The 27297-nt window shown below is 39.1% G+C and overlaps 1 protein-coding gene across 2 annotated transcripts; it reads right to left on the bottom strand.

The window, feature by feature from the left end:
• Positions 1-873: 873 nt before the first annotated feature.
• LOC135733856 (uncharacterized) lies at positions 874-26152 on the bottom strand. 2 transcript variants are annotated; one of them, XM_065252634.2, is made up of 15 exons: positions 25719-26152; positions 11691-12035; positions 11239-11595; positions 11059-11148; positions 8614-8709; positions 7259-7351; positions 6992-7066; positions 6536-6652; positions 5848-5946; positions 5633-5707; positions 4010-4105; positions 3705-3803; positions 2177-2189; positions 2016-2058; positions 874-1909 (listed from the first exon to the last, which is right to left on the bottom strand). In XM_065252634.2, exons 1-15 carry the CDS (start codon positions 25771-25773, stop codon positions 1880-1882), a joined length of 1683 nt encoding a protein of 560 aa, XP_065108706.1. In that variant the 5' UTR covers positions 25774-26152; the 3' UTR covers positions 874-1879. The 2 variants fall into 2 exon arrangements, with proteins under 2 accessions (XP_065108706.1, XP_065108707.1); XM_065252635.2 differs by lacking the exons at positions 874-1909; positions 2016-2058; positions 2177-2189 and adding an exon at positions 2824-3623.
• Between the last annotated feature and the right edge of the window lie 1145 nt (positions 26153-27297).

Genomic DNA, 27297 nt, shown 5'->3' with positions numbered 1-27297 from the left:
AAATTGTGTTAAAATCGGGAGTGCGCACTGGCAAAAGTAAAAACTCTATTGTCATGGCAGCAGTAAATGTAAGTTTATAACCATAGCAACGTAAATGGCGTCTTAAAATTACTGCGGTTAAACCATAGACTGTAAAAAATATGGACTTAGTGTCCATGACATCACTTATAGGTTTGTGAAGAGCTTTTTTGAAGCCAAATGTTACAAGGCAGTTCCTGCCGTCGCCATGTTGGCTGGGAGTCACTCAGAGATAACTAAAAATGGGTAAAAAGGCGGGACGTGGGTGAAGCTGAGGTGGCTGGTTGCTGAAGCCATGCCTGCCTAGTTGGACTCTAGTGACAGCAGTGGCTGTTCAACCGTCACTCAAGTGGCCACGCCCTTAATTATGCAGAACTTTAAGGCTCAATGTAATTAAAACGGATGGGTTCCAAAAAAATGTATTCCCTCACAGTTGTCATGAAGGGCAAAAGTAGCTATATAGACCAAAAACACGATTGAATTGCAGTTTAGGTCACTTCAGTATTGGATTTATCAGAGAGATAGGAAGGTTGCCCCTCTGGTTAAACGCATGCGTAGGGACGCACATCGTCTATGCAGAGCGTAGCTGTGCCTGTTCGTAGTTTTAGATGGTGCAACAGTTAATATTTTTCGCAAAGCCCGACGTAGGCTTACACACAACTTTTTTGCGTTTGGCTGGTGCATTCGGCCCCTTTAACTGTTATTATAGCAGAATTCCTGTGAGGACAATGAAGTGAAGCAGATAGGTATTGTATTACCTTGGAAGGATTTAATTGCAATTACAACTGGCTAGCAGTGCACTAACCCCTTTTTTTACAATCTACTTGCCACGAGTAAATACATGGACACAAAATGCAGATTTTATATATTTTATTAGCTCATCCGTAAGGAAATATAATAAAAAATAAAGGGGTTTATATTGGTCAAAAAATTAACATTCTAGCTGTACAGTAAAGCATATGCTGGTTTAAGGTGGTGATAGCAGGTTTAAGCTTGTCCTCCCAGCCTGGCAAAGGTGGTGGGTCAGCTGAGTGACAGCTAAGTTCAGCTTGACCAGCTTAAAGAGTTACCAAAACGCATAGATCAGCTTGCTACACCAGCTCAAACCTGGCAGACCAGCTAAAACCAGCATAAGCATTTAGCTATTTATTTCCAGTATGGGTGTTAAATGAACAGGCATTTTTTGTATCCCAATAATGGGCTAAAACAGGGAATTTTATCATTGGTTAACCCAGTCATTGGTTCTGTTCAATATTTACCAAGCATTTTAGAGTGTACTTTATCTCTGATAAACACAGTAGTTAAATCCACAATACAATAAAAAAAATCATTTTCTAAATAGCAGTTATTTCTGACCCATAATGGGTAAATATTGCACAGAACACATGCTGGGTTAAAAATGCCTCAATGTTGGGTTGTTATGCAACCATGGGGTATAATAACCCAGCAGTTGGGTTAAAACAACCCAGCATTGGGTCAATTTTAAACCAGCGGTGTGTTCTGTCCAATATTGACCCATTATGGGTTAGAAATAACCCAGACATTTTTAGAGTGTTGTAGTACTGTAAAAATAATAATATAAAAAGGCATAACCTTTAATTTACATACAGTGGCATTATTCAATAAGTCTATTTTATAGAGCAGACCTAAAATGTATTGTATATAATTTACCCAGCACAAAAGTTTGGTGAGAAAGGCATGCGAGAAATACAAAACATTAAAGACTTAGAAGGCCAAAATAGGAGCATCAGGAGAGATTCATCCATCTGCAGTCATAGCACTCCAAACCTGGCACAGCTTACATAAACCTGAGTCTGTTCTTATTACCATGTCTACAACTCTAGGGAGCAGGTGCTGACAATTAGTTCAGTTCATGACTCGTCTGTGTGTTCTGTGATTGGAAAAAATGTTATATGACATCAATACAATTAACATTAAGATCCTCAAAAAATAATTTTACTGATCATGTGATTCATCTTGAAAAATAAATACAATACCCTTGATAATTGTTGTCCTTGCGTCCTTGTATTGCGAACAGATCTAAATTATGCAAAATAATTACAATTCTTTATACTGATGTACAGACTTTTATCAAATAATACAGATATTAGAACAATAGTATATTAAAAGCATTAGAGGTATAGATAATTGAACTTACTCAGTTCCACGACCTATGTAATAAGATCAGAGAGAGTAAGAAAATTACATTTTTAACGTTGATCAACCAACAAGAAAGGAATCATACCAATAAAACCAGACTGTGTAATGTCTGAATATGTGCTAAATATTACACTACATAATCTTTCTCAATTAGCTTTGTGTTGTAATTGCTCATGTCAGACTTTATATACGCAGTGGTGGACAGTTACGAGGCCAGACTGGTCTCAAATATAATACATTTTCAAAACATAATTCATAAATGCCCAATTCACATTCACAAAATCAGATTCGTAAATTGAAAATGCAGTTCATAAACACACAAGCGAATGCACATGTATTTCCCCAAATGCTCACACAGATACATTTGACATGTACAATGCACAAATATGTATATATTATATTAATTATCATCACACATTTATAAATATTGTTACATTTATTTATGGATAATTTGATCTGCATTTCAAAGTCGTCACGTGTGTGGATTGCTTTGAATTTGTGTGTGATTTTTGAGACCTTCTTGCCATGTTGTGATTCATAAATATTTTTGGATGACTTTTAGCCAATCTCATTGAGCTTTAAATTCACCAATCATAACGCTCCTTAATTGAATCAAGAAGACTTTTGTGCAGTCTGTGCATTTAGAACACAGAGTGGGACATTCTCTGCAAAATTACATTAACCAGTAAGTAAAGTTTACTTTTTGTATCTGATCTTGATTTATAATAAAGAATAGGTTGTTTTTGTTAATGAATCACTTTTGCAGTTTTACAAAGTGATGTTAGCCTCACCAGTGATTTTACTGTACTGGTAATGCATGTAGTCTGTGGTGTCATATGGGGTGCAACAGATCATTTTAATTGCTGACGAATCGTTAGTCGTGCAATCATTGTTCCATATTTGTTGTGAATTCTTTATGAAATATTACAGTACACTGTAACTGTTTCTGACATTAGTCAGACCAGTCACTTTCTATAATCTGTTTAGTACCTAGTTCATCGCGTTTATTATTATTTGACCTACCCTGACCAGATGCCAGCACAAAATTGTTTTGGTATTGGATACAACGATGAATTTAAGCTGTAAAACACACTTCATGTTTGTGGCTCCCTGTGCTACCAAACGCCTTTGTTATTGTTAGCTACACAATTAAGCATTCAGCACATTAAGCGTTTTAGATTGTGCTCTTTATAACTATGCAAAATACCACACTTCTAGGAATATTTCTTAAATTATGGAGCCGAAGCAGTTACAGTTCCTCCGATGCAGTAAGCTTTCCAAAGTAAAACTCTGCTAAAATACAACTACAGAAAAATGTACTCAAGTAAAAAGTAAAAAAAGTTCTAATTTTGCACAATTTTTGCAGTTATCAGTGTGACAAGCTTGTGGTCCTGTATACAGTACAGTCAACTATGTTTCCTCAATAAAATAAAATGCTGAGAAACCTAAAATAAGAAATTGTAAGAAATGTCATAACAAACATCTTAAATGGAATAACAAATCAAATCTTTAAAAGAGATACTTACACCAAGCATATGTTGAAAACAACAGCCAGCATAAGATAAAAGCACATTCTGATGGAAAGACAATGACTCTGAGATCTCCCAATGCACGCTCACCATTTCCTAAAAACATGAATGTGACAATTACACAACAATAAAGGATATAAAATTAATTTTAGGTAAGTACTTCTTTAAAATATTTCTTAAAACAACAGAACAAGACAATGTGTAGGATTTCAATAATTCAATGTTGTATTTATATTTTTGCTTGCTCAGCAGACTATATGAAAAATGTCACTGAATGATGTTCAAAGATTGCGTTCACTTACGTTTTTTTAGAAACAGTTCTGCTGCCAGTGTAGCAGTGTTCAACAAAATGATACCAACCGCTCCAAATATGAGCACAAATCTATTGTGCAGATGGACTATAACACAAACCAAACAAATAAAATAATCAAATACCAAATGACACAAAAGCAGAGAAATGCAAAAAGCACAAATTATGTATCAGACAACTTTGAAATCTTGGAAACCGACATTTCCATTTTTAAGTGAATGTACATTGGGACAAGCCCTGTGAAAACAAATACATCACATCACATTTTAGTCTGACAATCTGAAAATTCATATTAATCTTGAGAAAATAATTTCTGACTAAAACATAAGTACAAAGTAACATTTCCTACTAAAATATTTCGGCTTTTGAAACATGCAAATTCTTTATCTACGATTTGTTACAAATAAAGTATTTTTAAAGTGCAAACCTTTTTTTACATATTTGTAAATTATTCTTAATTACACCTATCATGTATCAATACTTTTTAGCAATTAAAACCTTTTTTACTTATTTCCCCATGACTGAAAAAAAATAAGAACCAAAAAGGAAAACCAAAGCTTTTATTAAAAAACATTTTTGTAAATAAAAAACAAAACAAATTATTTTAATATAAATTTTAAACTGATGGTCTTCTTCCTCACTTAGTGTTTCAGCTTACAGATTCCATCATGTAAATAGGGAAACCGTCATGGCACGAACGCAAATGGCTTTTAAAGTTGGGAGAGGAGACTCTCATTGGTTTATTGCACGTTACACCTAAAACGCACCCATTACTCATTAAGAAAATCCTTTTGTTTGCTCCACTTTTACCATAAAAAAACATTGTTTTTTTATGATGGCAAGAATGGTAAAGAGTTGAATAAGGCACCTTATCCCCAGTTGCTCCCTGCCCACTGCTTTAGGTGTGTTAAATGCGTTAAATGCATACTTGAAAATACATACTTGAAAAGCTTGTCACTTTCACTTCACTTTAAGGGACCAAAAATGGTTCTATGGCATCGCTGTAAAGAACATTTTAAGCACCTTTATATTTAAGAGTGTACCTCAACATGCTCATCATATTGTGGAGGGCAACACTGCCCTAAACATAAAAGTGAACGAGGGAGCTGCTTTATCTGGATAAAAAGCACAATTAAGTTTACATTTCTCAACTGATTTCAATGCTGCTAATGATTGATCTAAAGGCACAAAAACAGTTACTTATAATCTTGATAAAAAACAACCAGCGGCAGAGGGTGAAGAGTAATCATAGTCCATAAATAACTGCGTAGCCCGACAGACACTAATGCATACTTTCACATTTGTCCACGACACTGTTGTCATGTGTTTTTACGTCAGTAAAGGCGGTAACAAAGGGGAACGTGGATATTAACGTCATTGACAGGCAACTGCACTCCTCCATGTCTTTGTTTAGAATGGCAATTTTCTCATCATTTACAAGTTGAAAACATTAGAGATATTGATAGTAATAAACACAATCAAACCAACAAGAATAGCCGGTTTATCACCCCTTATTTATAGTGTCTATTTTGAAACTACGTCCGTCTCTTATTGGTAAAGTTGTGAGGTGAAAGAAATGTCATGGACCCTAAATGTGATATGATAGAGACTGTACCATGCCCTTTGTCTTCATAGACCACCAGGATAAGCAAAACTGCCACAAACACAACACAGGTCAAATCCATCAAATCTGTAAAACAGCAAACAAAAAGCTTACTTAGCTCATCAAAGAGGCTACCATAAGGTTAACAGCAATGTTAATGAAAAGAGGAATATTAAAATATCAAAAGATATGAAATGATAGCATTACACAATCAGAGTGTCACTTACCTGGACTCGGAACATTAAATAAAATCAGCAAAAATAAAAATTGTGTGAGGAGCAAAAACATAATAAATATGTTCTTTGTTTGTTTAATTCCACAAAATCCTGTTTAAAAACCAAACACACAGAAAAGTTATATTAAACAATACTCCAAGAGAACTTCCTAATATTACTAAGGCCTGGATTAATCTATACATTGTCTGTGAAACTGGGCCATTATGTTTTTAAAAAATGTGACAACTCACCATAACATTCTAAACATTATTTCACACTGTATATCAAGTTCAAGTATGCTTTATTGTCAATTCTTCCACATATACAGTACATACACGCAGAGAATCGAAATTGCGTTACTCTCAGACCCCGGTGCTTACAGACACCATTTAAATTCTGGGTTGTTTCAACCCATAGTTGAATAACTATGGGTTTGTTCATATTTCATCCAAATATGGGTTGATAACAAAACAGAATTTTTTTAGAGTGTACGTACTTATTTCACTTGTAACTCTGTTCTTTTTACATTCTTTTTTCATTATATTAAACATTAAACTTTGTTGAAAACGTACAGTGCTTTAATATGTTTTAGGTCAATAAGTAGGCATTTTATGATAATTGTATGATAATTTCATTACACAGCAGCTATGCACAACAAAGCTATAATAATGCATGGGAACTATGATACAGAGACTCTTACCTCCAGCGAAAATGCACAGACACAACAGTAGCAGTAATCCAAAACATATTCCTAGTAAAACTGAAGCACCCTTTTGTATAAAATTTTCAGTCCGTTTCCAGGCATATGTAAAGAGAACTGTAAGAGGAGTAGATACAAAGTAGACAAGCATTACAGGCTTTACTGTGCAATACAATTACATATCTTATTTTTTTTTTTAAATGGACTGTCTGCAAAAAATAATTAATTGGACCAGTAACATAACCACAGAGCTGATTTTTCGAGACAAAAAGAACATAAAAATGCCAGACAGTGGTATGTACATAAAAAAATCTGATGTTATATATGACACTTTTGAAGAATATTAAGAATATTACTTTAAAATTCACACATCCAAAATGTCTGTTTTACTATTAAAAAATACACTGCCACAATAATAACATTCATTAGAAATGTGTAACATTTGGATTTGCCCACCTGAGTAAACTATGACTGTTAATGCAGCAAATTCACTTGATATAGTTGAAAATGTAATCCATGGTTTAGTGCGGTCTGTAAATAAGAAGGATTGAACACATCAATTAAAGAATGGAAAAAATGAATGCTCAACATCACTATAACACAAATAGCTGCATGATTTAACTTGTACTGTATCATAAAATCTTTTACCACAAATATACCTATAGATGAATGTGCACCAAGCATTTGCTGATTTACTTAAACCCCTTCCACACTAAAACATACCTTGAAGATCATCTAAATCGGGGACAGCCCAAAACAATGTTACAGGTCTCAGAATATAAAGAGCACAGCATGTGACACTCTCTTTAAAAGATCCTATAAAAGACAAATAGACATGTTGGTATAAAATTTTAAAAAACTTTGGGCTCTATCATACACCTGGCGCAATGCAGCGCAATGCACGACGCAAGTGTCTTTTTCAACCCGACACAATGATAATTTTCATGTTTAGCGCCACCTTGTTTAAATAGAAAATGCATTTGCGTCCAATTTTGCGCTTATGGGTGTTCTGATCTGAAAACGAGGTGTGTTCAGGCGCATTGTTGGCGTGTTGCTATTTTGAGGCAACTAAAATAGACTACGCCATTGACCAACAAAAACCTGCTCTAAAGTCTAAAGTCAATGGCACAATATGTTTTTTTGTTATTTAAAGAGCGCGTTAGAAATATGCGCCTATAAACGGGGCAACAACGCGGGTTTGCTTATCACATACATGAATGCGCAGCAGCACAAAAACGCTTTTAAATATGAAAAATTAAAGGATTTAAATGTAAAAGATTATTATTGAGTCTCTTGGACATAAATGAAGACCGAGTACGAGACGTTAGAAGTCACAAAGAGCTGCTTCACCTGTAGCCTGGTAGGTAAATAAATGCTTTTCTTTAAACAAATGCATCTGTTTTTAAATGTTTTTTAAATGCTTTCCCATTGATTTATTGTAAATGATGACTCTGTACCTGTGGATATGATGAGATGAGAATTTTTTTTTTAAGTAATGCTTAATGAAACTCATGGCGCTGTCCAAGTTCTGAAACGCTTCTGCTCTCCGCACGTTTGTAAATTATTTATCTCTTGTTCATATTTTTAGAGTACAAACCTTTTCTTGCATATTTGCAAATAATTTTATGAGATTACAATGATTATGTATGATATCAATACATTTACAGCAATTAAAAGCTTGCTATTTTTACTTCCATGACTGAAAGAAAAAGGTTTTCGACCGTGTGCGGGGCGCACAAAATATTTTCCTATCATTAAATTAGCAAAAGTGGTATTGGAGACTCCCATTTATACCGTGCGCTTTAGACAATGCGCTTAGTTAAAATGGTGCCCTTATTTTGTTAAAAGGATTTAAAACTATGAATGTCATCAAAAGACACATAGATCAAGAACAAACTTTATTGAAACCAAGCTGCCCAAATGACTCGTGATCTTATCATTCCAACTTTTACTTTTACGTATTTCCTATGCAAAATGTTCTAACAGCAGGTGAAAAACAAAAATATATATTTTCTATTTTAGATTTGTGATTTATAGGCTGACAAATATAACTTAAACCAATAAAGAACAATACTCACCCTCAGTAACACCCCAGATGATGAAAGCAATGAACATACAAATGTTTGGACAAATGACAAGAGAAACCTTAAGAGCCGGTACACATCTGCTGGTGTCTAAACAAAAGATACAAAAAACTGTGTTAAATGTGGAAACATTTATTGTGATTGAAGTTTTATTTTCTTGTGTCTAAAAATGGACTAGTAGTTTAAGTAATCAATTTAAATGTATTTATGTTAGTGCTTTTCTCAATTGTCAATTGTTACAAAGCAGCTTTACAGGGAATAGAAAGAAAATACAGAAAAATCTGAAACAATAAAAGCATGGTAATTTTTGAATATAGTTTAGAATGTAAATGGGTTATTTAAATGTATTTCCTAATAGAATAAAATAATAAGTAATACTAATGTGAAATCTTTAAGATTGTAATTGGACCATAATAAACAAAAGCAGTATTGACTGCTAATGTACACAAAAAAGATTTCATATTTATGTATGTAGTCATTAATTTACGTAGGAAATAGAGATGAGGTAGTACTGTATGTTCACATATGCCATGCAGAAGCTCTAAATAAAATAAAAAAAATTGTACTGCCCTGAAAATGCTATTTTATCAGATGTTTACATATTGTAAGGATTCTGTCAGGATCCTGCCAGATTCTGTAACGTGGGTTGCTTGAAGAAAGCAAAGGAGAGATGAATCCATGTGCAAATGAGGTTTTATTAGTGTAAATCCCAAAAAGGGCCAGCAAACATATCCGATAAGGGCAATCCACAAAACATAATCAAATAACATGCAAAAAGGTCTGGGCAGGCGGCAAAACAGGCAAAATCCAAATAACAGGCACAGGTCAAAAACAGACAGATACAAAACAGGGCACAGGTAAACAGGTAACAGATAACCGATAACAGGCTGGGCATACAAAGTAATAATCAGCAATGGACTGGTTTACAGGAAGTGGTTAAATACAAAACAGACAGGAAGTGGGAAGTGAGACATGGCAAGATGAATATCAAAATAAAAGCCAGAATAGAACAGGATATTAAAATAAAAGTACAAACAAAACCAGAACACATAACAAAACCTTACAGAACCCCCCTCTTAAGGGCGACTCCTGGAGCCCAACACATAAATAATACAAAGTCCAAAGGTGGGTGGGCGGTGCAGTCCAGAGGTGGTCCAGGGTCAAGGGGCAGGCGTGGCCCTGGGTCGTGGGGCAGGCGTGGCCCTGGGTCGTGGGGCAGGCGTGGACCTGGGTCGTGGGGCAGGCGTGGACCTGGGTCGTGGGGCAGGCGTGGACCTGGGTCATGGGGCAGGCGTGGACCTGGGTCGTGGGGCAGACGTGGAACTGGATCGTGGGGCAGACGTGGAATTGGATCATGGGGCAGAAGTGTACCAGGGTTGTGAGGCAGGCATAGATCTGGGCACACCTCGGCTTCCTCCTCGGTGTCCTCTGCCTCCTTCCTGTGTCCCGGTACTACCCCCCCTCAAAAAAAAACTTGGGGAAGCTACCGCTGACCAGGGTGGCGATAGTCTTGACGGTGACTCGGGTGACTCGGGTGAATCAGGCGAACCAGGTGACTCGGGTGAACCCGGCGAACCCGGCGACTCGGGTGAACCAGGCGAACCCGGCGACTCGGGTGAACCCGGCGAATCAGGCGACTCGGGTGAACGCGGCGAATCAGGCGGTTCGGGTAAGCCAGGGGATTCAGGGTCTTGAGGAACACAGGAAACAAAAGAGCAGAATGCAGACCACACACACCACAGGGCCATTGCAAATGCAGGAAGTGCAATGTTCATAAGACATACCTCCGTAGCAGTCGGTTCAAGTGTGACAGCCATTTTGTGTAGTGGCTCAGGTGCAGGTAGTGATGGTCATTTTCGAAGCACTGCTTCATGAGGCTTCGAAACATTTACGAATCTTTTGTTTCGAATCAGTGGTTTCGGAGCTTGTTTCAAACTGGCACAAGTCACATGATTTTAGCAAACGAGGCTACTTTTATATCAAAATAAAAGTACAAAACACAAAACACAACCAGAACACATAACAAAACCTTACAGATCCTTGTATTTAGATCTAGTCAGTATGGCAGGGTTCTGACAGTACAATGTTCTATGTGGGAGATGCTTGGTTTTAGTATTGGTTTATTCTGACCACGCATTTCCCAGGTCTCATCACTTTTTCCCTGATCCCTTACTTGTGACTCTTTTCAGGTGTATGTAATTATTTTGTCCTTATTTAAGAGTCCTTGTGTTTGAATGTTGAGGAAAAAAGAATACTATGGAAGTAAATGGGGTCCACGAATGGTTTGGTTACAAACATTTCTCAAAATATCTTCCTTTGTGTTCATCAGAACAAAGTAATTTATGCAGGTTTGTAACAACATGAGAATAAGTAAATTATGACAGAATTTTCATTTTTGGGTGAACTATCCCTTTAAGAATATTCCCATTCCAAACGTACCTTTCCAGTAGATGAGACAGCTAATTATAACAGCAGATCCACTTGCAGCAATACAGAGAAGCAACACAAATATGTGTAAACCAGAGAAACCTGTGAGGCATCAGTGAAAACAAATTACATGCCATTTCCAAATGTTCTTTTAGCAAATCAGTGATTTTTACAAATGTTTCTGTTACTAACCAAGTTGTTCCAGTATAACAGTTGTGTTTGCTGAAAGTCGTTCAGTAAACACTCGACAGATGTAAAGTCCTTTATCTTCAGTTCTGACTCTCTTCAGTCTGAGAGAGAAGTTTCCTCTGTGGATTTCATCAGTGAAGAACTCAACTCTGTCTCTGTATCGATCATCTGATGCCTCTGGTAAAGTCTTGTTGTCTTGGTACAGAAGAACCAGGATTTCTTCATCTTTATCTCTTTTCTTCCACGAAACCTCTTCAACCTCTTTGGGTTTGATGTGAGAGTTCACAGAGCAGTTCAGAGTGACGTCTTCACCCTCATATGCAGATATTGAGTGGTTTGATCCTGACACGGTCAAACGTTCTAAGAATTAAAACGTTTAAAATTTCACTACTGTACCAACAATTGGATATACAGAGCATTTCAAATGATATTTGCACTAAAAGTGTGTTCCTCACCACCACTTTGAACTTCAACCACAGTTTCCTCAGCCTCTTTTCCAGAGTAAACTTTACACGTGTATTGTCCCTCATCTTCAGCTGTCAGATTGTTCAACAGGAGTGAGAAGTTTCCATGTTTAATGTCTTCAGGGAAGAAATGAGCTCTATCATGATAATCCTGATGTTGAGCCTCTGGTCTAATATCTCCATCTTGATACAGATGAATCAGAGTCTCTTTATCAGATCTTTTCCAATCTATTTCCAGATCCTCCAGTGGTAAGGGTGTCTCAACAGAACAGGGAAGAACCACTGAACCTCCCAAAGGAACAACCAGAGGACCTGAGGAACCCGTCAGTGTAAACCCTAAAACATGTCATATTTATAAAAGAATGAGTAAAAATTTTGAAACAAACAAAGATTAAAATACACCAGGTTGTTGTACAAATTTGACTTCATTTATTTTTTACGTTTGTGGGCTCCGGAGCAGGTTATGATGCAGGGTAAGTTCATTTTAGTTAATAAAATGAGGCTCCGGAGGATGACACAGGTGAAGCACAGGCATGATTTAACACCGACCCACAGAATTACACAGGTGAAGCACAGGCATGATTTAACACCGACCCACAGAATGACACAGGCGAAGCACAGGCATGATTAAACACCGACCCACAGAATGACACAGGCGAAGCACAGGCATGATTTAACACGGACCCACAGAATGACACAGGCGAAGCACATGCATGATTTAACACTGACCCACAGAATGACACAGGCGAAGCACAGGCATGATTTAACACTGACCCACAGAAGGACACAGGCGAAGCACATGCATGATTTAACACTGACCCACAGAATGACACAGGCGAAGCACAGGCATGATTTAACACCGACCCACAGAATGACACAGGCGAAGCACAGGCATGATTAAACACCGACCCACAGAATGACACAGGCGAAGCACAGGCATGATTTAACACGGACCCACAGAATGACACAGGCGAAGCACATGCATGATTTAACACTGACCCACAGAATGACACAGGCGAAGCACAGGCATGATTAAACACGGACCCACAGAATGACACAGGCGAAGCACATGCATGATTTAACACTGACCCACAGAATGACACAGGCGAAGCACAGGCATGATTTAACACTGACCCACAGAAGGACACAGGTGAAGCACAGGCATGATTTTAACACGGACCCACAGAATGACACCCATGAAGCACAGGCATGATTTAACACTGACCCACAGAATGACACAGGTGAAGCACAGGCATGATTTAACACTGACCCACATAATTTCCTATTATCAGTTAGAATCATGTACACAGTTAAATACATTTATAAATATATTTTTCATATTAGTATCATATTTATTTCTTAAACATGCACTTCAGATCCTTAGCCCCCTCTCTACATTTGATCTATAGTTGGTCTTTTTCTAAATCACCTTTTTTTCTTTATAATGGGCCTTTTGCAGCTGCTTTCCTGAGCTATAATTTTTAAGCCAAAAGGGAAATTTAGATATTTGGTTATATTAGATGATACAGGACATATAAGAACATGTTACTGGCACTAATGTAACATTTCTATTATCCGCTTCTGTCACAACAGATCCTAATTGTCCAATGCAAATAAATGATTATTAGTGTGGTATACTAAAAAGCATTACACATAATTATTGAAAATCTGGCTAAATTAACGTTTTATGATCGGCTTAGAAGTGCGTGATTACAAAACAGATATAATTAATTGTTTAATATAAACCTATTTACCCCATTCAAGTCCAATATTACATGTGTCATGATCCTGTCAACCCTATATGTCTTTTTATGTGTTTCATGTGACAGGGTCATGGCAGGCCTCACTATTGTCTTGTTTTGTGTGGAGAGTCACGTGGTCTGTGTTTGTGTTTTGTGTGCCTCGTGCTCTCCTGTCTTAAGTCTTGATCCTGCCCCCTCGTTTACTTGTTAATTATTCATTATTAGTTAACGCCCTTCACCTGTGTCCTCGTTTAGTTCTCCCCCATTTAATGCCCTTGTGTCTGCTGTCTCGTACTGGATCATTGTTCATCTGTGATGATGTTGTGTGTTCATGTTTTGTCTCATCCTGCCCTGTTTAGTGTCATGTTATTCATTTGGATTATTGTCTTTGTTTTACCCCCTCAAGGGTGTTTTTGTTATATAATAACAATAGTCTTTTGGTTGAGAGCTGTCTGCACTTGGGTTCTGTCTTCCCTACACCTGACAACATGTGTCTCAACGACAATACACATATTTAAAAGCCTGTACAAATAATCATAGATTTTATATATGATTTTAAATATATTCATTATGAATTTTCCCTTACGAAAGTTAACAATATATAAATTATTTTAAAAAATAAAGTTGACCCAGACAACAACCTCCAATTTCGTCTGTCACTTGAAGAGCCATTCTGCTGGATGTTAAGCTGTTATTTGTTTTATGGACTCTATGTTGAACATTTCAAACATTTCAAACACTGTTGGCAAAAGTGAAAAATAATCAATGTATGAAGTTACAATTTTGTTTGATTCCATGATGCATTTTACTGAACATGAGTATTTACAATGCAAATCCAAATTATTGTAATTTACTGATAGTTACTTACTGTATACCTTGTTTTTTCACTTTATTAAGATCAGATTCTGCAGGTAAAATTACATTAATAAGGTGACTTAACTTGACTTGCAAGAAAAAAAAACTTGGGACTTAATTGAGATTTGCACATGTGTGACTTGGTCCCATCTCTGACAAACAATACAATAATTCACAATAAAGCAAGACAACAAGACAATGAGTGTGTGCGATTTATTTAGTATGAATGACAGAAGGGAAGTGTGAATGGTGGATGAGTATAACCTAAGGCTACCGGGAATGCGTGTGCACACGCAACTCCAAGCGTGGCATCTACGAGTAAGTAAGGGTATGTATGTGTGTGTGTGTATGTGTGCCAGTGCTGTCGCTTGCAGTGGTGAAGGAGATGAGGAATCTCACTACTTAAATTAAATTAAACTTACTTCACATCATTTTATCCCTCTTCAGGCCGCAAACTGTCCGGAAACCTGGACAGGTAGTCGGCCACAAGGTTTCTCCTAGCTAGGTACCATCAGGTAATCTGTGCATTGTGGTCTTTCATGGTGTGAATCCAGGTGAGTGCCCGATGGTCTGTCTTCAGGTCGAACTCCCGGCCCAGGAGGTAGTAGTGTAGGCTTTCCAGGGCCCACTTTACCAGGTACCAGGTTTCTCTAGGCAGCAGCTTCCTGCTCAGGTAAACCACAGGCTTCTCTGCTCCAGTAGTCCCTTCGGCCAGTACCGCACCAATTCCTTTGTCAGATGCATCCACCTGCACTAGAAATCGTTGATTAAAATTACGGCTCTGCAACACTGGCTCAGAGCACATCTTCTCCTTTAAGGCATTGAATGCCCCATCGCAGGCCTCAGTCCACTCCACCGGGTTCTTTACTGCTTTTGTAAGTAAATCTATTAATGGTGCCGTCAGAGTAGCAAAGTCTGGAATGAATCTGTGGTACCAGCCCACAAGCCTGAGAAAGGATCAAACCTCCTTCTTCGTCCAAGGCCTAGGACTACGCTGTTTCGCTTCTACCTTTCCTACCTGCGGTTGCAGTTCACCATTGCCCAGTTGGTAACCTAGATAGTTGGTTTCCTGCCTTACTCACTTGCACTTGGTGACGTTTAAGGATAGGCCCGCTGCGTGGATTTTCTCCAGGGTCTGTTTTAGGTGGTCCAGGTGCTCTGTCCAGCTGTGGCTGTAGATGACCACATCATCCAAGTAGGAAGCCGCCCATGCTTCACAGCCCTGGAGAACTCGGTCCATTAGACGCTGGAAGGTGGCTGGTGCCCCATGTAGGCCAAAGGGGAGGACTGTGAAATGTTACAGTCCAGTAGGTGTTCGAAAGGCAGTCATCGGTCTGGAACTTGGCTCAAAGGGCACCTGCCAATGGCCCTTACACAGGTCCAGGGTGGTGATGTAATGGGCCTGTCCTTTCTCGTCGAGGATGCCTACCCTGGAAAACAGCTGGGTGAGAGAATGTATACTTTTTGCTGTGGTGATGGTACGGAGTGGGAAGGCTTCAGGGTAACGGGTGGCAGATGACCAGAATGTACCTATTTCCTGCACTGCTTTTCTCCAGTGGTCCCATTATTTCCATGGCAATGCTGCGGAAAGTGGTGGTTATGATGGGCAATGGCTTTACCCCGCTGATGACTAGCATTGGTCTTTTGACAAATGGAACATGTAATGCATGTTTGAACATCAGTGTACATGGTTGGCCAGTAAAAGCCTGAACTAATGCAGGTTGTATGTCTTTTGCTGTGCCAGATGTCCTGCACATGGAATGGTATGTGCAAGCTGTAAGACAAGAGGTCTACAACACAATTGTAACACCAAATCTAAAACACCATCAGTGTGAACATACAAAACATATTCATGAATGACATATTCATCTTCACCCCCATTAGTCTTTCATGGCCCTTCAGCTTTTGCAAATAGTGATTTTCAGATCACATCTTCCCTTTGTAGCACAGCAATGTTTTCTGGAACATGCCAATCAGTAACATTAAGTCCCAAAGCATGAACACATTGTACATCAGTGGAATTAGCATAGTCAACATTTGAAACATGGCATGATTTAATCAAAGAAAGTGCACTACCAGTGTCCAGCATTGCTTTCAATGAATGTCCATTCACTGTAATGTCCAAAAGCATGTTGTTATTTTGACTCAAATCAGTCTCTAATTCAGTGTTCTCCTCTCTGGGAGCATAACAAAATCCTGTCAGCTTTGATTTACTTGCCGGGCACACCGCAGCTTTGTGCCCAGGCTGCTGACATGAGAAGCAGATCAGTTTTTGTGATGTTACAGGCTTAGATTCAGGTGAGGCCTCCTGCGACTTATCAGAATGTGAAAACCGCACTTTACCTTTAGCTGATTGGGTGCATGGGCCAGAGCGATGGGCATTCATGTACTGCTGTGCCAACTTTGCCGCTGCCAGTACTGAGTCCGGTTTGTCTTCCTTCACCCAGGTACGGCTGTCATAAGGAAGTACTCGAAGCAGCTGCTCCAAGATGATCAGCTCACCGACTTCCTCCGGTGTATGCAGATCAGGGCATACCCATCGGTGGTAAAGATTCCACAGATGATGATAACCCCAGTTTCACACCCAGTTTTATTTTGCTTGTCTTATTGACTTCTTATGGTAATTTATGTGGTTATGTTGATTACAAATGTATGAATACATAATTTACATTTACAAGTTAGCTTGACAGTGTTAGCATAAAAACAAGACAATTTAGGTGGTAATGTTTTATTTAATCACAAATTACTGAATGACAGCGAACACACTCTCGCTGATGCAAGGATGTTTTGAAAAGTACAAATTTTTCTCCAGAGGCTTCCCTTGTTTTTTCCAAGATAGAAGGCTGAAAAACGTATTGCGTTGTCCAGTTTCCTCCCTTAATGATTGTGTGACCTGCTATTGCAGTTCGAGTTATGACCAAACATATCATATCAACGTTTATTAAAATCTCAACATAAAATCCAAACACAACCTCAACAAACTCAAATACAGCGGGATAGGGCGCGATCCTGCAAATATGGCAAAGGACCTATGCAACATGACGTGACGTCACCTTCACATTCCCTATTGATTGCAGAATTTGAAAAATGTCTAGGCTAACACAACTCTGGTGTGTGTTTGCGTGTGTGTGCGCATGTGAGTCTGTTTAAATTATTACCATGATTAGTTCATTACTTAATTATTAAAAATTGTTACCAATATAATTACAGTAATGTGATAATTTATTTTTCATAGAATAAAGCCTGATCGAGCTTAGAAGTCAGGATAGTGATAATAAATACTGTTATTAGAGTCTGTTTTAGAATACCGTTAGAATAACGTTAAACTAACCTACAAATTAATGTTCTCCTAACGTTATTCTAAAGTTTTTCTAACGTTAAGGGAACGTTAAACTAACCGAAAAATAACATTCTATTTCTGTAAAGAAAACTTTCCTGGGTAACCAAAAACAAACCTTAAAAAAATAACGTTATGGGAACCAAAAACTAACGTTAGGAAAACGTTTTGGGAACCAAAAATTGTTAGCTGGGGAGCCTACGTCAGTGGTGTAGGCTGTGGATTCAAGCTGCCTACCCTATAACATTAGCCTGGGTGCCAGCCGATCTTAGCCCCACCCACAACATTTTGAGAACGGGAAGATCGGTCTGGGGTTTCTCCGTTGAGGAGCTACTATGCTAGACCCAAAGCTGGTCAAATTGATCAAATTGTCAGTGCGGGCTTTATACGATGATGGACAGATGATCAACAGTAACGTAATCAACCACGTCACCAAAGAGCGCGTGTGTTGAATCTGTTTATAATGAAATGGCTGCGCTGGAGAATACAGATGTGTTGATTCTGCCATTGAGTCTGTTCTAAAAGATATCGACAGAGCATTAATTTTAAAAGAGGAACACAGATACGCGATCAAGGCATTTGTTGATCGGAAAGATGTTTTTGCCATCCATCCTACGGGATTCGGCAAAATTTTTATTTATCAGCTAGCTATGGTCGCTATGAAGTCGGGGCATGTAAACCCTATTGTCATTGTTGTTTCTCCTTTGGTCATGTTTATGGAGGACCAAGTTAAAGAAGCAACTGAAATGTGTATCACGGTGATGCATCTCGGTGTGCACGATGAGATGGATATAATTAGAGGTCGTTGCCAGCATCTTTTCAGAAGCCGGAATCGTGGCTGCTGAATAACAAGTGGAAGGACATGCTAGTGTCACAAGCCGGGGGTGGCCACAAATGTAACTAGGCCACACCCCTGTTTAACTTTCACCTCGAGGAGGTCCCCAAAGCCAACCCAATGACCAAACAACACAAGCGTGAATAAGTATAAAAATAATCTTTTATTAATTTAATTAAAATGACTTTTAAGAAGGGCAGGGGAAAGGGGATATTTAAAACTAATGCTCCAATTCTGTTCTCCAGGTAGATCGTGGCCCAGATCCAATAGAGAGGGGGGGGAGAAGGGGGTCGTGCCCGGGACTTTCACGTATTTCACAAAGGGAGGGGTGTGCCTCAGGCTTCTCCGCCTGGCTCGTGAACCCGTGGCGCCCTCCTCTTCCTCCTGGAGGCAGAACAGAATACAACAATGAATGCTGGGACAACAACGTGTGGGTGTCTGGGACGTACTCCTAATCACGGGTATCTCTCTCTCTCTCTTCACAGGTAGCTGGTTGGTCACACAGAGGGGTTATGCACACAACTGGGGGTTTCCCTCACCTCTCCAGCGAACACAACATACAACAAGTATGGTAAGTATGGCCTCCTCTTCTCTCTCTTCCTCCACACAGGCTCCTGGCTGAGACACACAGAATAGTCAAATACACAACTGGGGGTTTCTCTCACCCCTCCAGCAGACACAACATACAGTAAGTATGGTAAGTATGGTCTCCTCTTCTTCTCTTTCTCCACACAGGCTGCTGGCTAGGACACGCAGAATGGTTAAGTACACAACTGGGGGTTTCTCTCACCTCTCCAGCGGACACGGCATATAGTAAGTATGGTAGATATGATCTCTCCTTCTTTCCTTCTTCACACAGGCTGCTGGCTGGGACACACAGAATGGTTAAGCACACAACTGGGGGTTTCTCTCACCTCTCCAGCGGACACTACATACAGTAAGTATGGTAGATATAATCTCTCCTTCTTTCCCTCTTCACACGGGCTGCTGGCCGGGACACACAGAATGGGTAAGTACACAACTGGGGGTTTCTCTCACCTCACCAGCGGACACGACATACAGTAAGTATGGTAGGTATAATCTCCTCTTCTCTAGTTCCCTTACTTTCACACGTGGCTAGTCGACGATCGATACAGGCATGCGTTTCGTTTGGGTGAGTGAAAGAAGAAAAAGGTGGACTTACAGTGACCGTTGTTCCCCAACTCGCCGAAGGCCTCGAGGCAAGATGACGATGATGGTGTCGAGGAACAACACCTCTCGACGGCTGCTGCTACTGCGGGGGCACAACTCACTCTGTCACACCGAGCCGAGTGCTGCCCTCTCCTTTCCACTTCGTCAGCTAGTGAACGCTAGACAGGGGCACCCTTTGGAAGAGGCTACGGGACAGATGAGATCGACTCCGCCTCACTCCACAAAGCACAGGTTATGAATCACAACATACAAGCAATTGTGTATCCTTCATGTTACTCACACAGTTTCTTGTGGTCAAACGCTTCACCACCTCTCCGTCACACAACCCAAATCCACAGGAAGTCCGTCGATATCCAGCCACAACAAGCGTTTCCACTCAGGCTCACCTACAGCATAGATTAGGATAATACAGCGACTGACGCCGGCAGCCTTTCCGTCTTTCCACAGTTCAGAGGATGGGGGCGGGGGTCTGGCAGACAATACACACACACACAGCAAAGAAAGGACACTGCACCACTTCAAGTGAAAGGTTCCACACAATATAGACTCACCACACCACACTACAAGTGAGCACTGAGAAACCCCGTCTTCTCCTCCTTCCCGGAATTCGGTATGGCGTTGTTTATACGACTCAGTCTACGTTCATGGGAGCTATAGTCAACCGAGCTGGCTTTCTTCCGGCACTCCCACCACACTGCTCCGCGGTAGGGCCGTCCTGCTTTCAATAAACACCCTGTCACACAACGGGTTAACAACCAGTGTCCAAAAGTATTTGTTTGTACTCACAATCACCGTACAGTATGCTCCGTTGTCAGCCTCTCCTCCACACACGGGCTCGTATCCACAGCAGCAGACAAGTTGGCGTGTACACACAACACAATGTTTACACCAGTAATGTCAGTAGCTTTTGCTTCCTTCGGATCATTTATTACTCACTCTGAAGTTGATTTCTCTCTCGGTTTCATTTCAGATTCCAGCAGTATGCTTTCCTTCGTCCCACACAGCCACGCCAGCCCAGCCTGAAGAGTATACACAACACAACAGCAACACCAACACACACCAACAAAGACTCCAGCAAACGACTCCTAACTGCGTTTTTAGATGATCTCTTTATACTCCCCGGATCTGTTGTTTCCTCCAATCACCAACCGCTACGGTTAATCAGCCGCACCTGCGACGAATTCGCTGATTTTGCGCTTGCGGGGTTTACCGGAAGTTCCGGTGTTAGTGATCTTCCGTCTAGACAGAAACGCTTCCGTTTAAACGATCGTCACCCTGTGACACTAGGTTCCGATATTTTTCAAGCCAACGTAATGGGTATAGTCGTGGATGAAGTTCACCTAACGTACAAATGGTAAGAGATAGTCTTACTGTATGACTTAGTAAATACTTAATGTTGTGATATAAATGAAATGTTTTAAACATAGTAGGTGTTGATGTACGTTCGCTAACTCAGACTAAGTGTAATCACAATGTTAGTGTCATTGTAGCTAAATAACTAGTAGTTCGGTCATGCTGCAAAAGACGGCATTTCAACATACATCACACACTCCGTTGCTCTGATTGGTCTATCCAATTGAGTGCAGAGGCATTTTTCGGTTGAGACACGCCTTATAATCATAGCCCAATGGAGTGGTATCAAACTCAAATTCTGACTAGAATTGAGTATGACGACGTCAGTCTACTATAACATAATTTGGGCCGCAGAAAAAAAGATTTACTTGGTTTCAAATTGGTTAGATTGATTCTTGATTTTGAACTTTTAAAGGGCCGTTCACATGTCGCATCTAAAACGTCGTTCACATGTCGCAGTAAAAACTCTTTAGGTTGCGTTCCCATTAAGTCTTTTCCTTTCCTATGCAAATAGATGTGCCTCCATGAAGAAAACTGTATGCATGATCAGATATGAATTGCTCATCTGCACCTTACGTAAATCATTTTGTCACCATGAGAAAAGTCTGGTCAGAGAAGAGCTGTCATTTATAAGTACGAGCGGGGTTAACTACCACACCTTATAGAGAGCTGGAGATGTAATGCAACACACACTGACCTACAAATAAGAAAAGAGCCTTAGGGGCTAATCACACCAAAAGTGCTTTAAATGCTTGGAAACGCAAGGCGCGACGCACTGCCTTTAAAAAAAGAGCAGTGCGTCGCAGCTTTTTATTTTGCTAGGCAACCACCGAGTCAGCTGTCTTGTCAATCAAATATTGAAGCGTGAGCGCTCTTTTGCTGTTAACTGTCATATTAGCAGAAACTTTAAAAAGAGGGCGCTTGCTCTGATCTCTGACCGAGTGGAGTCCGGTTCTTCAAAGCAACTGTAAACTTCCCTCACCACAACGTAAGGCCCGCCTCTTCCCTCATTCGATTGGACAATGGAAAGATGCAAATGACGTTGGCTGCTTTTCCGCTCTCAGCGCTCCTTCAAAAACGTACTGCGACCAGCAGCAAAAAACGTAAGGCGATCGGTGCATAATACATTAACAACGTAATGGCCTTTCATATCTGTGTACAATAGTAATCTTTGTTTTTAAAACTTTCAAGACAGTTACTTCAGTTTGTGTTACATTCACAAGTACTCAAAATACAGTTTTGTTGTTCAAAACTCACTTAAAACGTTAAAAACTAATGACAACCATACAAAAACACTTTTAACTTGTTATATACTCGTATTAAAGGTGCAATTTGTAAGATATTTGCAGTAAAATGTCCAAAAACCACTAGGCCAGTGTTATATATTTTGTCCAGCTGATTACTATCAATATCTGTAATGTTTTCAACTACTTGTAAATCATGAGAAAATTTCCATTCAAAACATTGACACGGGGCAGTGCAGTCTCCTGTCAATGACGTTAATATCCATGTGACCCTTTGTCACCGCCTTTACTGACGTAAACCACATGACAACAGTGGTCGAGCTCGAAGAAAATAAAATGGCGGCCAAGGAAGCAGCTGGAGCACAAATTTAGTGAAAATAAACGTATATTTTCACTTTTTAAGCATTTTAATTGCATTTCTAGCGAGAAATTAGTATTGTAGTTTTCAAATATGTGATTAGTTATCACAAAGGCGCTCTCTGTTTATATTTCAAACACGCTGCCTTTAAAGTGCGTCGGAAAGCCTTTCTCTGAGCGGCCTTCAGGGCTCCGAGTCCGAAGTCATGTCCTCATGAGGCAGCGAGGCAACAAGTCCTCACCGTCTGCCGCTGGTTGTGTCAGCTCCTGTAAGCGTACGGGCCAACCAAACGACCCAAGAAGAGTTTGGAACAAAACGAGGGAGGATCAATTTGTTGTTGCATTATCTGGATGGAGAGAGCTTCACGACAACATTTAACTAGACCGAGATTCTGATCCTGCTTGTGTTTTACGCGATGGGTGAGTTGTGTTGATTCGTAACCCTTCAAAAAACGTATGCTATTATATTGATCAGAACATTAGTGTGTTGATTGTAATCAGCGCGTCTTCCCGCGGACAATATGCACATCAAAAGGTATTGTACAGCAATATAAATGGTCATTTTAAGACACTTCACAATAAGATTTGTACTGTCAATACATTATGTGAAAAATTATTGTAGATTGTAAGTTGAAAACTTAATTCTGTGCTGTGTTTACCATCGAATTTGGACTAATACTGTAATATCAATATGACTAACAATTTCGTTTTGAACATCACATATAAACTTACATAATGAAATAAACGATGTCATCAAACGCAACATTTATAAGACTTGATTACCTTTCGTGATTTCTCGTTCGCGTCTGATTGATGGCCATCAGTGGTTGAGTTAAAGACTACAAATCCCATAATTCCACGCTGCTTCAGAGCGTCAGTAAACAACATCATTGTTATTGTTTGATCTGGCGCCATTTAGCGGCGAAAATAATACAAACTGCATCTTTAATCTTACCTGCAAAGAATATTAAACAAGATATATTAATTTCTCCCGGAGCATCTTGAATCACTGTTATCTTCTCTCTGCATTAATTTGTGAATATAAAGCGTTACTAAGCAGACCTATGCGAGAGCTCCCCTAAGCTGTCTGTATGATGTAGACCGCCTGTTTACACTATAGACGGTTTCAGCAGTAACAACATAAACAAGCGGCTGTCGCGGTCCGCACGTAACTTCCGGTAAACTCCGCTAAAAATACATATCAACAAAGTACTTTAAACGTAGTTTATTTATATAACAAGCAAAAAAACAACACATAGATTAGATAGGAAACCAAAACATTTCTTATTTTCGACGAGGCATTTGTTCAAGAGATCAGTTTAGCAACTAGTCAGACCATTAAAAAAACGAAACCGGAAGTAAGGTTCGGATCCAGACGTGTATCACGTGCGTCCGATGAAACCGTCTATAGACTGTAAAAAAAGATGGACAACGCCCGTTCGCTCTCTTCCATTGATGAAAGGTGAAGCCGCCAGTGTCCCGATACGGCGCTGAAATCTTGGTTCTTGAGTCTGCGCAGTTGCGATTTTGGGACCAGTCCTGCGCAGTAGTGAGCAGGAAGTAAATCCGTGAAATCAAGGCCCCACCCTAGTCTGGCAGAATGTGCATATCACAGCTGTCAATCATGACGTGACACCACCGTTTTTATAGCATTAAATAAACTAAAAACAAACTTATTTTAAAAACAATCACTTAGATTTACATCAGCGTGATAAAAACTACAGTAAATGACAGAAACCAGCTTCGGAAAAAAGATAATTGAATTGTTTAGTTGGTCTCAAGTCCCACTGAATAACATTGGGGATGCGGGGTTTATGACCTAGACTGTGACCAGTCACTGGGGGGCAATCGAGACGTTTTGGCTTTACTTTTCAGGGCTTGAGCGGCACGCTTGGTTTACACACATACAAATATATTGCTACTGCAGATCTCTTTTATAATGATAAGAGTGTCCCTGAAGTACTTAACAAATTCAGCTCAGGCAATACCACTTCTGAATGAGATTTTATATAAAAACAATCAAAATGTAAGTGTTCATTTAGAACACGTGAACTAGCTGAAACGGACAAAGAGGTCAGTGAGTTCATAATGGCTACCGTAGTTGCAACACGCATTTGGAAAAGCGAGGCGCTAGAGAGCACTATTTATTCAAATGCAAAATACAATTTCACAACTAGATGGAGGTAAATCCCACTTACTGTCCCTTTAAACCCAGAAGACAAAAATATCACAAAAAAGCTGAAAATTCACTAGTTTTCTCCTAATGTTAAAATTAACAGATACTTACATTGTCTTCTATGATGTGCAATCACATAAACTTTGACACAGCCCCTCTACCGGTTGGCACACCCAACCCTCCGACCTGCAGCTACCCCGAATTTGTCCTAATTTGTCCAGATTTTCATATATGAAATTTGAAAGATGCTTTAGGAAAGCTTCTTTTGAATGTTTATGTATTTGGTAGACAAATTGTACTCCCAAGTAAGAATAACCTGACAAAACCTCTCTTTGGAAACGTGGGAATGTTTCCCAACCCTGTTGCTGGAGGCACACCACCAACATGCCATCTGATAAGTCTAATAAGTGGATTGTGTGTTTAAATTCCATACGGCAAAAAAATACATTTCCCTGGCAAAAACTGTTAAATACATGTTGTAGAAAATAAAGCTTAATATATTTGTTTGTAACCTTCATATATTAACATATATTTCAAAATGTATTTCAGGAGGAACACAATTCTAATTTTACAACCCATACAGAAAAAATATAGTTTTTTGGGGCAAAATATAAAAGTTTGTATAAAATGAATAAAGTAGGCCTATAAGTAAAAATATTATAAGTAGGCTATGTAAGTATACTTTGGCAGTTAAAACATATTTTATTTTTTTAAGCCTGTTCATTTTTTTTCCAATGTATATATAAATGCTTTAAAATATATTTATTTCTAAAATATAGAAAGAGTTGGAAATGTGTTGGCGTGATTTTAGGAAAAAGGTAAAACACTGTATTTATAAGTAGCCGTGCATAAAATAACACAAGTTGTCTGCATTTAGATAAATAAGTGAAGCAGTTAAGACCATTAAAGTAAACAGATGCTGTACTCACCACCATCAACGATCATCATCAATGTTGAAATTAAAAAGAAGTAAGGCAGGTACATATTTAAATATACATGTTTACTCTAAATTATTATAAAAATATTTCAGTGCTGACAGGGGACCATGTTAATGAAATAACGGCATACGAGCTATACTTTCAGTTTAAATTGTCTTTCACTTTTAACTTTTTGTAGGAGGTAGTTGCGTCAAACATGTAAAGACAGGCCCTGATTGGCTAATCTGAAGCACTGAGAGAACTCCCAGTGGGCTGGGCTGCTGTTTTGGCTGCAAGGGCAGGTGTGTTATCATATCACTGGGTTGAAATAATCATGCTGTCCCTGCCGCCTGCATCACACCAGCATCACTCTTTATATTTACTATTTTCTCGCAGTCCCTATATTTTAATAAAAATAAGCTACCTTAACTCTTTCCCCACAGCATTAAAAAAAAAAAAAATTGCCAGCCAGCACCAGAATTTTTGATGATTTTCACAAAAGTCTAATAAAATAATTTTATTTAATAAAAAAAAAAAAACAAGACTTCTGTTAGAGATCCCATTAAGAGCGATCATCAAAACACACGCTGAGTTTTAATATATATATCAAATACATAAATAAATTACTTGAACACAATATAGAGGATTTAAAACATACATTTATTGAAAGACAAAATAAAAATGTAAAGGCGGAGTGCACGATTTCTGAAAAATGTTTTGGAAAAGGGAGTCGGGCCGAGTACCAAAACAGACTTGTAGCCAATCAGCAGTAAGGGGCGTGTCTACTAACCTACATCGTGGCCTGGGTTGCGTATGTGTGGAGACACCCCTCGCTGCAGCGCGATGACGTAGTTGATTAATCCAATACGTAGTGGATGTTCAAACACGCATGCGCAGTGAATATAAATCCATTACGTACTGGACGCTCTTACGCGCATGCGCGGTGGTGTGTTGTTGTTGGTGAACAATCGCATGTGCTTTGGTATTTCAAGAAGAATCTGCTGAAAAATTATGGATCATTTAACAACAGTGATTGTATAAAGGTAGGTAATTAATCTTTATTTACTGATTTGTTGTTTCAACATGTATAGTCTTGTGTAACGTTAGTTTATGTGTCAGAAGCGGTATAAAGGTGACTTTTAATATGTTCACAGCGGTTCTCATTTTAATCTTATACTTCAGAACATAATGCCACGTGGACAGACTGCAGGTCTAATGTAAAACTAACCTGATTTTGCTAGGCTAACTAATGTTTTTTTTTTTTTTTTTTTTGCTATTGCATTTGCAGTCTTTTTAAAGGACAGTTGCCCAGTAATTTCAAGGTGCACAAAAGACTAAATATGGTGGTGCAAAAATCATGGTATTGGGATGTTTTTCATACCTCCGTGTTGGGCCTAATTATCGCATACAAGGGAACATGGAAGAGGAAATGCCCCTAAAATGGGTGTTTCAACAAGACAACAACCCCAAACACACAAGAGGGCAAAATCTTGGTTCCAGACAAAAAGGATTGAGGTTATGGAGTGTCCAACTTAATCCTCTGATCTTTACCCAATTGAAAACTTGTGGGGTGACGTTAAAAATGCAGTTC

This window comes from Paramisgurnus dabryanus, chromosome 3, assembly GCF_030506205.2.
Source record: "Paramisgurnus dabryanus chromosome 3, PD_genome_1.1, whole genome shotgun sequence".
NCBI classification, from domain to species: Eukaryota; Metazoa; Chordata; class Actinopteri; order Cypriniformes; family Cobitidae; genus Paramisgurnus; species Paramisgurnus dabryanus.
This window is presented reverse-complemented; position numbering and strand designations above follow the sequence as displayed.

Excerpts from the sequence above, each read along its gene's own strand:
- LOC135733856 (XM_065252634.2), bottom strand. The coding sequence starts at position 25,773 with ATGTACCTGCCTTACTTCTTTTTAATTTCAACATTGATGATGATCGTT. Across the intron at positions 12,036-25,718 it reads GATGATGATCGTTGATGGTG|GGTTTACACTGACGGGTTCC; the intron begins GTGAGTACAGCA and ends GACATGTTTTAG. Across the intron at positions 8,710-11,058 it reads CTGTCTCATCTACTGGAAAG|ACACCAGCAGATGTGTACCG; the intron begins GTACGTTTGGAA and ends TCTTTTGTTTAG.